The sequence below is a fragment of the Xiphias gladius genome, chromosome 13 (genome assembly GCF_016859285.1).
Source record: "Xiphias gladius isolate SHS-SW01 ecotype Sanya breed wild chromosome 13, ASM1685928v1, whole genome shotgun sequence".
Lineage (NCBI taxonomy): Eukaryota > Metazoa > Chordata > Actinopteri > Istiophoriformes > Xiphiidae > Xiphias > Xiphias gladius.
The window spans coordinates 14,390,871-14,403,362 of record NC_053412.1 but is presented as its reverse complement, the minus strand read 5'-3'; the positions used below and the strand labels follow the sequence as shown (position 1 = coordinate 14,403,362).

The window sequence follows — 12,492 nt, the reverse complement described above, 5'->3', positions numbered from 1 at the left end:
CTAATTCCGCACAGAGATGACCTTTGTCGTGTTTTAGAAGCGGCTGTGAATGTGAGGTGTGTCTTTTGTTTCAAACAAACCTTGTGTCTTACCTTGTACAAAAGCTTCCACAGCATCAGGGCTCCTCCTAATTGGGCTCCTGTGTTTCTGTGTGGTTGTCAGGAAGCCGGAGCTCCTGGACTGAACAAGTTGTAATGTATCGTCAAGCGAACACAGATCTGTTGGTAATGAGACTGTAAAATCTGACCACACTCATCCCAAAAGCAGAAGAATCAGCAGATAAATAACAGCATCAAAGTACCATAGACACTAAAACATATTTTACTCCAGATTTACTCGCATTTTGTCTTCAAAATTGTTTAAGTTCAACTAAATTTCCATAAAAATACTGAACTGTTGTAAACTGTAACAGCTCATGAAACAGGCTGGACTCACTCACACACAGGTCTAAGAGACTTTCAGGTTAGGTAGCAGTTCACTTTAAAATGACGATCACAAAGGCAAAGCAGCAACAGAGGAGACAGGCTGGGGTGAAGTCCATAGGGCAGGCAGGAGTAGGCAACTGACAGACCAGGTGGGCAGACCAGCAGGCAAACAGGTGCAAAGCGATGGGCTGAGACCAGAAGTTAAAGGAGATTTTAATTATCTCATAACATGGGGCCAGAACATAAAACTGGAACAAGAAACTGGCATGCCTAGCCTTTTCTTGGGTAGCTTGGAGAGGCAAAGCTTAGGATAGTATTTCATGGAATAAAAAGAATATTTAATTAAAACGGATCGAACCAGGTGGACCAGACTGAACTAAACCAGCTGAACAATGGCTCCGTTTGCTGTTAGACCACCCAGACCACAATGACTTAAGAGTATGACATTTAAGTAATCACGGCAGAGGCTTGAGCCCCCTTCCATCACTATCGGTTTTATTTTATTTTACTTATTTATCTCTTATCTGTTTTTAATTCGAAACGGAAATAACGCCATGAAGTTTCAAAGCAGCGTAAAGCTGAATAAGCTAACTATATAAGGTCAATTGAATTAAGGTGCATTTAGTACAGCATAGTAGCTCAGTTATTCCTTATAACGGTTTTATTTTGAAATTCACGTGCGGAACAAGTATTTACTTGCCTCCGGTTCTCCGTCAGTGCTGCTCCAGTGTAGCCGGGGATTTTTTTTTTTAATAATGAAAACTATCCATTTAACTTGCTCAATCAGAAAGGACAGTTTTACCGCTGTAGCTAAAACCCGTCGAAATGAGTAAACGCCAAAGGTTTCCTGTATTGGGACTTGAGACACGGTATGTCCTCTTCTCTTCAGCTTGACCAAAGCTTTGTAAGCTGTGACATTGTAAACGCTGCTCTGACGAAAGGTGGAAATAAAGCACACTGAAGCCGGCAGCGTTTTTCCGACAGCCCGCGGGCTCCGAGTTGACACAGAAGCCGCCTCAGCCATACGCAACGAAGTTTCCCGGTTTTAAGGGACATGTAATATGTGTCAGCGTGTACCGCCCGCACACATATGCACTGGGGTACAGAGGTATGCTGAATAGATTTTACACATGGCATGTAAAAAGTGTAACCGATAAGCCCAGGTCTTTTTATGTTCACTACTCATCTGCAAACACAAAACCAAAGCACTGACGACTGGTTGGGTTTTGGGTTGTTGTTAGGTCCAGGTTAACATAAGGGGAAACATACGGTAAGTCAGGCAGGAACAGAATAATCTAATATCACAATGCAGACAACAGACACACTGGACATCAACATGAATTCAACTCTTTGAAATCATGGTTTGATTTAACACTAATGTTAAACCATGGGCCCTAATGGTTTTTATCAGCTTGAGTCTTCATGGCTTTTCTTAATTTTATGAGAATTGCTTATAAACGGGATTTCCAACTGTTGACATGTAGCTACAAATTACTTGAGTTTTGGGTGCCCATCTGTAAAACATGGTGAAATTCAAGGTTAAATCTCTCAGCCATACGACATAATATGATTCCACTGAGAGTAAAATTGATAATATAGAATTATTACTCAGGCTTACCTGATACCTTTACTTTTACCTTGTCATTGTTGGATGCTCAAGATAAAATGTAAAAAAAAAAAAAAAAAAAAAAAACTCTTAATGAATAATTTCTGCCTGATGTCATGTCTTTGTAGGTATTGAGGATGACAGGTCTGAATTTGTCATTTGCTGCATGTGGTTTCTTGGGGATCTACCACTTGGGTGCTGTGGGGGCCTTTCTTCGCCATGGGGACAAGCTCCTGGGCTCCCTCAGGGCCTGCGCAGGGGCCTCAGCTGGGGCCCTGGTGGCTGCTGTAATGATCACGGCTCCCGACAAGTTGGAGGTAGAGTGATCACCTCCACATTCATTCCATGGAGAGAAGAAGAGATTGTACTGCAGAGCAGTGGTTAACAGAGTAGGGTTGGGGGAACCCTCAGGGGTTTTGTAGGGATTTCCAGAGGTCCCTGAGCTAAATAGATGTAGAAATTGTAACACAATTTAGAAAAAAAACACTGAATTAGGAATGATTTAGAGTAACAGTTGTAGTCATAGGTTTCACTGTCGCTGTCATTATTATTTCCTCCTCTGCAGTGCTGAGAGTTTTACAAATTGTCAGTGTGGAATGAAAGACTTTGACCGGGTGAGGTGCTTTTCTAAGATACCCAGCATCAAAGATTTGACATCCCAGCTGCAGAACCGTCTATTTTATTAATATTTAACACCCACTGGCTCTCAAAAATGTATAAAGTAACATCCAAAGATAATAATTTTCGGAGAATATTTGGATAACTTAATTTGGATTTTAAATGCCCATAGAACTATATAATGAAAAGTTAATCTGTGTATCTGTGAAGATTCTCAGTCAAGCTGGTCTGCCTTTAGATTCTTGAAATGTAAAATCAAAAAATGGAATGAACAACAACAATGTCGTTGAGACACGACATGCTGAGGGATAAAGATGTGAAATGCACCATTGTGGTATTTTATTCAGTGGACAGGAAAGTAGAATGGTGATGACCATTATATATTAGTTTGTCATTTTTTACATTTGTAAATCTTGTTTTCATTTGTGTATCATGACAAAAACATTTGTGCAACACTTTCAAGGCAACAGTTCTTTCTCATATTGTCTGATATAAGCTGCCTGTAGTTATTCATTTACTTTTACGGAACAGATTATGAGTCATCCAAAAAAACTGAGAGATGAAGCTGTGTGTGAGATGTGAATGTGGCTTCAGTGATTGAATAAACCTTCATAAACCATGTGTAAGTGAATGAGGTATGATGTCATCTCAGTGTTTGTTTGCTTCTCTTCCAGCACTGTAAAGAATTCACCTACACGTTTGCTGACAGTGTGAGAGGACAGCAGTTTGGAGCCGTCACACCAGGGTACAACTTCATGCTCACGCTACGGTAATTACTCAGCAGATATCAAACCAAACACCGATGTGGAACTGAGTGAACATCTGTGTCATATCATAAATGGATCTAAATATCAGATTTGTATTATGGGTGGCATGACGAAATCATGGCACGATATAGCACAATGCAAAAACTTGATGATATGCACTGTGAAGCTTACAAATGCATCGCAGTATGAAGTGCATATCAGCTAGTGATCAGTGGAGCAGCGCGGAACATCTCTCCGACACAGTTCTTTCTTACTCCAGCATAAGAAACAGGCTGCATTTTGATACAATTTGCAGTGGATTTTTTTTAAGCCACACTAGCAGCGGGGGATCAAAGGATGGTAATGTCCGTCTGTGCACCACTTTAATCCAGCTGAAATGTCTCACCAGCTATTGGATGTATTGCTGTCAAATTGGGTACACACATTCATGTAAGCCTCAGGATAAATTGTAATAACTTTGGTAACCCTCTGGTCAGAAATTTAATTTTGACAAATACTTGCAAAACTAATGTAATTCCCATCAGCCTCAGGCTCAGTATATATATATATATATATATATATTATTGGGTGTTAATCAGCATATTTTATCATGCTAACATGCTAAAAGAAAACGGTGAACATAGTGAACATACCGTACCCGCATTGTCACTGTGACTCCATCAAATTGAAAACATGCCACACAACTCTTCCCCCATACACTCAATATAACTAACTGCTTTTGTTAGTCTCAAATGAGTTTATTTGAATTCATGTGGTCTCTAAATATTGCTTAGCGTTCAGTGTAAAATGAAGAACTGAGCAGCAGTATTAAGTTGCTGTTGAAACTGGGGTTTGTAGCCTACTGTGTTCAGAGAATTTAAAGTGCACCTCACGCCGGCTGTGTCTAGTAGCGTTGCGTCGGACATCGGACATGGGTCTCATTTGCCACTGACTTTGTCTTAACACATACAGTATACAGGGAAAACTAAAGTTGTTTTCTTGTTTGTAAGTTATAAGTGAGAGAAAAAGAGAGACAGAGGTAAGGAGAAAGAGAAGAAGAAAGAGAGGGGGAGGGAGACAGAGATGGTTTACCTGCTGCTAATATGCAAGATGACATGTGGCAGGACAGTAATTAAAACAAGAGTAAGGTACAGCCACAAAGCATCTGTTACCACATCTAAGTGAGCTGTAACCAATGAATATCCACGTTTACATAGAAACAATGGATGTAAGTGTTTCAGTCAGTGTCCGTTGCCCTTTAGTATAACCAAGTCCATATTCTGTATTTGTTCTTTATCTTAACTAGGCCTGTGTATACATCAGGTTAGTTTTATGGAAAGAACAATTCTGTACCAAAATCTATAAAAAAAAACATAGAAACATAATAAATAAATAACAAACTTAGACTTGAACTGCAATCTCAGTGTTGTTAATTAAATCAAATCATGAGCTGACTTCGTAGTTACATTCTGTGTTAATACGCTTTGGTGATTCTGTATATGTTCAACAGATTGAGTATTAATTACATGAAGCCATATTTACGATGCCCTTGGGAGACATTATTTTGTAAAAACCTGCCAAATGAGCATCAGTGTGTGGTTACTCTCCAGGGAGGGGATAGAGGAGATTCTGCCCAGTGAGGCTCACAGACTGGCCACTGACCGCCTCCACATCTCAATAACACACTCCAAAAGTGGCAAGAACCATATTGTGTCCAGGTTTACCTCCAGGGAGGAGCTCATAAAGGTACGCACCCACACTCTTGAGACATAACGCTGATCCTTTCAATTTAAAACACTGTCATAAATGTTTATAATTGTTTTACACCCTTGTTTTCCTACATCCTGCAGCTTAGTATATGCTTTTTACTGCTCTGACCAGAAAATGACACTAACAAAGTCAATACCGATGTAATGAATGTCTACATACTATATATCAGCAATGGTGCAAATAGTTTTTGAGGGCTTAAATGTAAGCATTGTCTCTCCTTTTTGTTACATTTACATAAAGTATTGCTCTGTTGCTCATGTTAGATCTAGACGAAGCCAAAACATTCAATGTCCAGCTACCTTCTGCTGAAGAATCATTGCTTCTTGTGAGTGTTGTTGAAGAGTATTTACTGATTAAATGTCCTCCCCGTGTAACTTCTCCAGGCTCTACTGGCCAGCAGCTTTGTACCAGTCTATGCTGGACTCAAACCAGTGGAGTTCAGGGGACAGGTAATGGGCTCATTCACGGTGCTGAGAAGATTCACTGACTCCTTAGTGGCCTGTTCATAGGAAAACTCTCATATTTGTTTTAGAAATGGCTTCAATTCTAGAATTTGAGGTTCTGCAAAAACACATGGGTCCATTATTTCTTACAATGACTATTGCATTTCAGTGACTACTCCTCAGACTATTTGCACACTCAAAATTAAGCATTTTGAGTATGAATTTGGAGATATTCCAATGTTCTGTGTTTGTCAATTGAAATTGTTTTATTTTAGAAACGTGACATGCTATAAAAACACAGTCTTTTATTCCAGGCAATGTGTGATAAATTTGTATTTGGGAGTAGTCAGAGTGCAAGAACATAGTGAATGAAGCATATTTGTTATATCCATCTGGATAGATTCCAAAGTAAAAGTCCAGTACTTGTAACTCGAGTTTGCTTTGTTTCTAAAATTTGATGTGCACTAAAAATACAATGGGCCGTCTGGGATTAACTGGGAAAAAATGAAAAGTCAGGCAACACACACACACAATATTAAGCATTTTCAATGTATCAATCTAGAGAAAATCACAAAGTAAAAGTCTCATACTTGGAAATTTGAAATGCTTTATTTCTAAAATTTGAGATTGTATATTATTTTTTGATAGTTAAATGTTTTAGGCTCATAAGCCTTTTTCACCGAAGACATTTGGACATGTGACAGCATGAAAAGCACAGGTGTAAAAAATTTAATTCAAATCAATTCAGTTCAATTCAATTCAATTTATATGCTGCCAAATCATACGTAAGGTCAAGACCTTACAATACTATAGAGAGAGAAACCCAACAGTTCCCAACATGACCAAGCACTTGGTTTTAGTGGAGAAGGAAAAACTCCCTTTTAACAGGAAGAAACCTCCAACAAAACCAGAATCAGGGTGGACAGCCATTTGCCTCAACAAGAGGGTGAGAGGAGAGAAATAGGTGAGAGAGGAGAAAGAGGGGGAGGGCAGGGGAGAGAGAAGAGAGAGAGAGACCAGATGTGAGTATTGAGAAGTTGTGGCAGATCCAGATTCTTCAGCTCCAGAGTAGAGTATGTCTGACCAAGGAGGCATTCATATCGGGAGATATGATAGATGGCTGAATACCATTGAGCTGCTTCAGGTTCATGGTCCTGGTATGTGAATGCTGGCTCACTGTCACACTGTCATGGCTCAGTGGGACACTTGAATAGAACAGAGTCATTGTTAGTGTTATTAGTAACACCTGTGTTTTCTTACTATGACATGTCAAAATGTCTGGTGTGAAGCAAATCATTTTGCCTTAGTCTTGACCTCCAGACATTATATTATCTGGTTGACTGACAGTCTTCAAAAACTCTCTTTTTTTTTTTTTTTACTAGAAATGGATTGATGGAGGGTTCACTGACAGCCTGCCAATTCTACCAGTGGGACGAACCATCGCTGTATCTCCCTTTGCTGGACTGCAGGATGTGTGCCCTGTCCACAGAGGGCACTTCAACACTCAGCTCAGACTGGCCAACATGAACATAATGGTGAGTACTGAATCATTTCATCAAATCAGAGTTAGATTCCTACTTTGATTGTCATTGTGTAGGGGTGGACCTGAAAATGGCTCCAGTTGAAGAAGCGGCACAGGACAAAGTGAGCCCCACACAGCATGGGGGGCATTCAGTGGCATTTCTCTGGCTGAATACTGTGTTTTGAAGCAGGCTTTAATGTATAATGGTGGTGTTATTTGTCTCCCTTTGGGAGATCCTATCAGGGAGAAAAATTTTAAGCAATCCCTAACTGTTAATCGGCCACATTGATAGCTGGCCACATGAACAATAGTTGATTAAGTGTTAATAGTCCATAATAAAACCCTCACTGGCGGACACTGTGTTTGCCACAAAATCGTAGTAAACTAAGAATTTAAAATTGTGAAACCAATAATGCCAAACCTCATCCAGTCCAGTTTGGCATTACAATGAGTTTCAGATAGCTAGCTAAACCAGATAGCACCCACAAAACAACTCAATGGAATTTTCACAACTTTATGATACAGCACAAGACCAATACCAACAATGTGTCCATCTCTCAACAATTTCTGACTTCTTAGCACTGTCTGTGGCACTCAGCTTCAAACCCTTTGGTTTCTACTGAAGGTATGAATCTTTAAAAGTGACTCACAAATATATACTTTCATTTTTGGCTGGACCACAACAGCACGGCAAACACACAAATGTCAATGACTGAGTGAGTGATGCAGTTACACCATGGGTCGGCCAGCTGAGTGTTGGAGTTTCCCCATTGGGGAACAGTTTCTATGACATCACTGGGGGTGTTTACAGGCAGTGTTGACTAGATTTACAGACTTTTCAGACTCCTTTAGCAACTTTTTTTTCAACAAATTTAGCAACTTTTTGGACAAAGCTAAGCTACTTTCAGTAGAAGAGAGTTGCCAGTATTGCCCTGCGAGCGCGAGATGCATAGAGAGGATTGCCTGCTGAGGATTGCCTGCAATTCATTCAATTGACTGCATGGGGGCTCAGATATAGACTTTTTGACTTAGTTTTGTTAAAACAGGCTCAGTAATTTTCTAAAACTGTTGGTCGCTGTAGTTTTTATCAAACATTGCTAAAACTGGTGAAAACAATGCATCGGCATGTTTTTCATCGGTAAATTAATCCTCATTTGGTACTGTAGTTGAGTTGTCCAGTAGCAAGATGGTGTATGATAGTGTGAAGGATTCATCTCGAGATATTCTGTATTTCTCTTGTCAACAAATTCCATCTGCAGAGACAAACTAACAATGAATGCATCCCACTAAAAGGTACCGTGTGTTTTTCCAAAGCCTGATACATCTTTTCCTTCTTTTCCACAGAGCCTTATTGTTGTCCAAAAACTATTACAAACACATCAATAAGCCACACTGTTCATTACCATGAACCACACGGTAATTTATTTTGCCACTGTTGTGCTGCCACAAATACTGTCAAGCCAGAACACACTGAGAAACTATTTCTGGAAAAACAAGTTGAAAACAAGTTTAAATGTAATTTTTCAATGCTGTGAACAGCACAAACCAGAGTCTTAGTCACCTCTGTTGTATTTGATCGACACAGAAATCGCAGACAGATATCTCGAACGATAAGCAGATAAGATCAAAACCATATGCATGGCAAGAAGAAAGAAGAAGGGGAAGAAAGTCAATATTAAGTCTTTTTGCAATGTGGTGAACCAGCTCTTCAAGTCAAAAACATAAAACTACACAGGAAAAGCCTGATAAAATGAGGATTCATTGCTCATGTAAATGTTTGAGAATATCAATGTTACACACAGTAGCATTTCCATGTCTGCTATTAATTGTCTTTGATAATAAACACTATAATGTTACTTTAAGTGGAAACAATGGCTTGCAGTTTCAGGTCACTTTCTGTCACTTACTTTCATGAAGATTTGATGTAAATGTGTTTTCTTCGGTTTCCTCAGTTCTCCATGGAGAACATCAAACGTCTGAACCAGGCTCTGTTCCCTCCATCGACTAGCAGCATGCAGTTTTTATGTGAAGAAGGTTTTGATGATGCCGTGAGGTTCTTGAAGAGAGAGGACTGGATGAGCTGACGGTCAGATCCACTCAGGGAAAGAACTAACTCTTAAGAACAAGCATGAGAACAAATGTGAGAATGGATTTTATGGATTTTACTGTATTTATTTGCTGTGTGAGTTTAGTTTTTCTTGTGTTTCCATGGAGTGATGTTGTAGAGAAAATACAAACACACTGAACCAAAAGCTCTGTGTGGACTATCTGGGAACATCACTTGTGATGGTTACGGTGCATACTTATAAAGTGTATATTTATCAAGCAGAACATGGAAGTGTGTGTATCAGATAAGTGTTAAATCAGATAAGTGTTATCACACACACATACTGGGTCTTTCCCTCTGCTCTGTGATCACAGATGTTCACATGATGAAAAGTCGTCATGTGAACATGTACTCTTCATCAATTTTCCAAGGAGGCATTTAATTTCCCCCAGCTTGAAGCAGTGAGAAGAAAAAAAAAATTGGATAAGTAGCACTTCACAGGAAGTCCATGCTGCCGTCATGGATGTTCGGAGCTCCCTGAGGACACGAGGATGGAGCATCGTCTTTGAAGTGCCAGATTCTGGTGGGTTTCTCTGCTGCTGGGTTACTTTTCGATTTCCTCCAGCGTTAGGAGAGGTGAGCAGGTTCTCCATTTTTCAGCCAGTTGTACTGGTGTGTGAGAGAAGCTCCTCCCTCAGCACAGTCACATATTCTGTACAGCCCTTTATTCATGCTCAAAAGGCACCAGTTTGAACATTAGATAAGACCTTTGATTCATTTACTAAAACATATCAGTACAGCAGGATGACTTTAGGGCCTGGCATTGGACATCAGTACTTTTTTGCAGTTTGTGAAATACCCTATGATAGTTGTGGGGTCATATGGCATGCAGACCAGAGCCTTGTGTCCCAAAAGCTTCTTATTGCTGAGATGATGGTAGCATCCATCTTACAAACCATGTTAAGCTAAAGAAGTGTTTCCCAAAAGCATTTTAACTAAAGACAAGTGAAATTATTGCAGATTAACAAGTGAGTGCTACCCACTGTAGGAGGCTCAGAGCATTTTAAGAAGTTCTGGAACCTGCAGGAGGAGCCAAAAACTGCCTAGTTAACTGATGTTTGTTGTAAAATGAATATTTAAATTTGAATATGAGAATATTAAATTCAATTAAGGGTTAGATGGAATTTTTTGGTCAGACTACTATTTCCGAACTTTGTTGCTTACCTTTGAAGCCAACACTGATGAGAAGTCCTAAACATGCTATGAATGGAGATTGCATGTTTACTTCCTGATAATCTCCATGACATCTGAGCAAACTCCATCCACGGATGAAGACCACTTGATACAGTTGAAAACCTTGGACAAGCTAGTAAGAGGACCATGAGTTCGGATTTTTGTGTTTTAGTTTTATATTTAGCTCAAGTTCTTGTACGGTCGCCTTTTTGGACATCAAATATTAAATAGTTAAAACTGAAACGAAAAGTAAAAAATACATATTTGTATTTTTTTAAAAGGTTACGTATAGTTTTGTTATTGAAACTTAGGTTAATTATCAGCACTAGTCTCAGAACATTTCACATGATACCCAGTGCTTTGACTCATAACAGCTGATGTTGTGAAACATCATATAAATACATAATTAACATATAAAAAGAAATACCAACATCAAGAACATAGACACACACGCAGATGTACCCACTAGTGTTTCCTCCCTGGTATTATGTAAGCCTACCTGCTGGTTTCCGTAATGAGGATCATTTAAAGCTTCCTTTAAATTTCTGTTTCCACCCGGGGCCAAAGATTCCCCAGCTTGTTTTTTATTCGTTATGTTATGTTTGGCTTGTCTACTTGGAAAATTCAGTCTACGTAATGAAACACTGAAGAGGCCTGCTTTCTGGAAACAGGCCAGCTAAAGGAGCCCATTTGTTAGTGTAATTATTCAGCTGCTGACTTCACTGTACAGCACTGAAAAACTATGCACCTGCAATGTGTTACTGCTCTGATAAATGTGTTCAAATCCATTGAAAAGCAGAGAATTGTCAAGTCTGAGCTGCAGAATCACTGCAGTGAGACAGTCACTATGTCAAAAACTGTACTGAGTAGTTTTTACTAAGTAATTTTTAAATGAATGCTGTATAAACTGATTCCACAGTGGTCCACAGAAGATGGAATGAAAAAAAAAAATCCTCCCAGGTCTGGTCTGTATGCGAGTCACACATATTTATATGTTGTACTTCTGCCCACATCTAAACTCATTTTGGGAAATGTGATTGGGGCCTGTAACCATTACTATAGAAGACGTTCCTGCAGAGCCACAGTGCTGCTGGGAGATCCATCCAGCAGGTAGGAGAGCTGCCAGCTAATAAACAACAAGCTCCCATACTGCAAAGACAATCCTATGTTTCCTGAAGTCCTGGCGACAAAATTAAGCGAAAAAACTCTGAAGCAAAAAACTCAGTAACATAATAGCTACTTAATGATTATTTTCTACAGTATTATGTAAAGTATGTATGCACAGTGTGGAGAGATGTTTGTTCTTTATTAGTCTCGTAGCTCTACTGTGTGACAGTCCAGGAAAATGAATCCTGGAGAAAGTTCAATGAGGAAGACGTTCTGACTCCACCTGCAGTTTTCATCAGAACCAGTCTAATCTGCTGAATCTGTCTTCAGTTCAGGAGTACACTCAGTCTGTTGGTAGCACAAAGCTGTCATGTTCAGCTCAGTTCAAAAAAGTCAGGTCAAGTCAATTTTATTTATATAGCACCAAATCATAACAGAGGTTATCTCAGGGCACTTTTCATACAGAGCAGGTCTAATTAAAAAAAAAAACTCTGCGTCTTTAGAGACTTTTTGGAGCAGCCTGATAATAAGGAGTTACAATAATCCAGCCTAGAAGTAACAAAAGCATGGACTAGATTTTCAGCGTAATTTTGAGACAGGATGTGCCTGATTGTTGTAATGTTATGTAGGTGAAAAAAGGCAGTCATTGCAGTTTCTTTTGTGGGGGAGTTAAAGGACATATTCTGATCAAAGAAAATTCTGAGATTCCTATCTGTGGTACTGGAGGCCAGGGCAATGCCATCTAGAGTAACTATATCATTAGATAATATGTTTCTGAGGTGTTGGGGGTCAAGTACAATAACGTGTTTCGTCTGAGTTTAACAGCAGAAAGTTGCTGATCATCAAGGTCATATGTCCTTAAGGCAAGCTTGAAGTTAAGCTAACTGATTGGTTTCATCGGGCTTTATTGACAAGTACAATTGGGTATCATCTGCATAAAAATGGCAGTTTATGGAGTGTTTCTTAATAATATTT

General features: G+C 39.4%; 1 protein-coding gene across 2 annotated transcripts; it reads left to right on the top strand.

Annotated features, from left to right (window-relative positions):
* Positions 1 to 1,136: 1,136 nt before the first annotated feature.
* On the top strand, positions 1,137 to 9,431 carry pnpla4 (patatin-like phospholipase domain containing 4). 2 transcript variants are annotated; one of them, XM_040142277.1, is made up of 7 exons: positions 1,137 to 1,294; positions 2,160 to 2,348; positions 3,324 to 3,418; positions 5,006 to 5,141; positions 5,549 to 5,614; positions 6,991 to 7,143; positions 9,083 to 9,431. In XM_040142277.1, the coding sequence occupies exons 2-7, from the start codon at positions 2,169 to 2,171 to the stop codon at positions 9,212 to 9,214; spliced, it is 762 nt and encodes a 253-aa protein (XP_039998211.1). In that variant the 5' UTR covers positions 1,137 to 1,294; positions 2,160 to 2,168; the 3' UTR covers positions 9,215 to 9,431. The 2 variants fall into 2 exon arrangements, with proteins under 2 accessions (XP_039998211.1, XP_039998210.1); XM_040142276.1 differs by having other exon boundaries at positions 1,137 to 1,533.
* Positions 9,432 to 12,492: the final 3,061 nt, after the last annotated feature.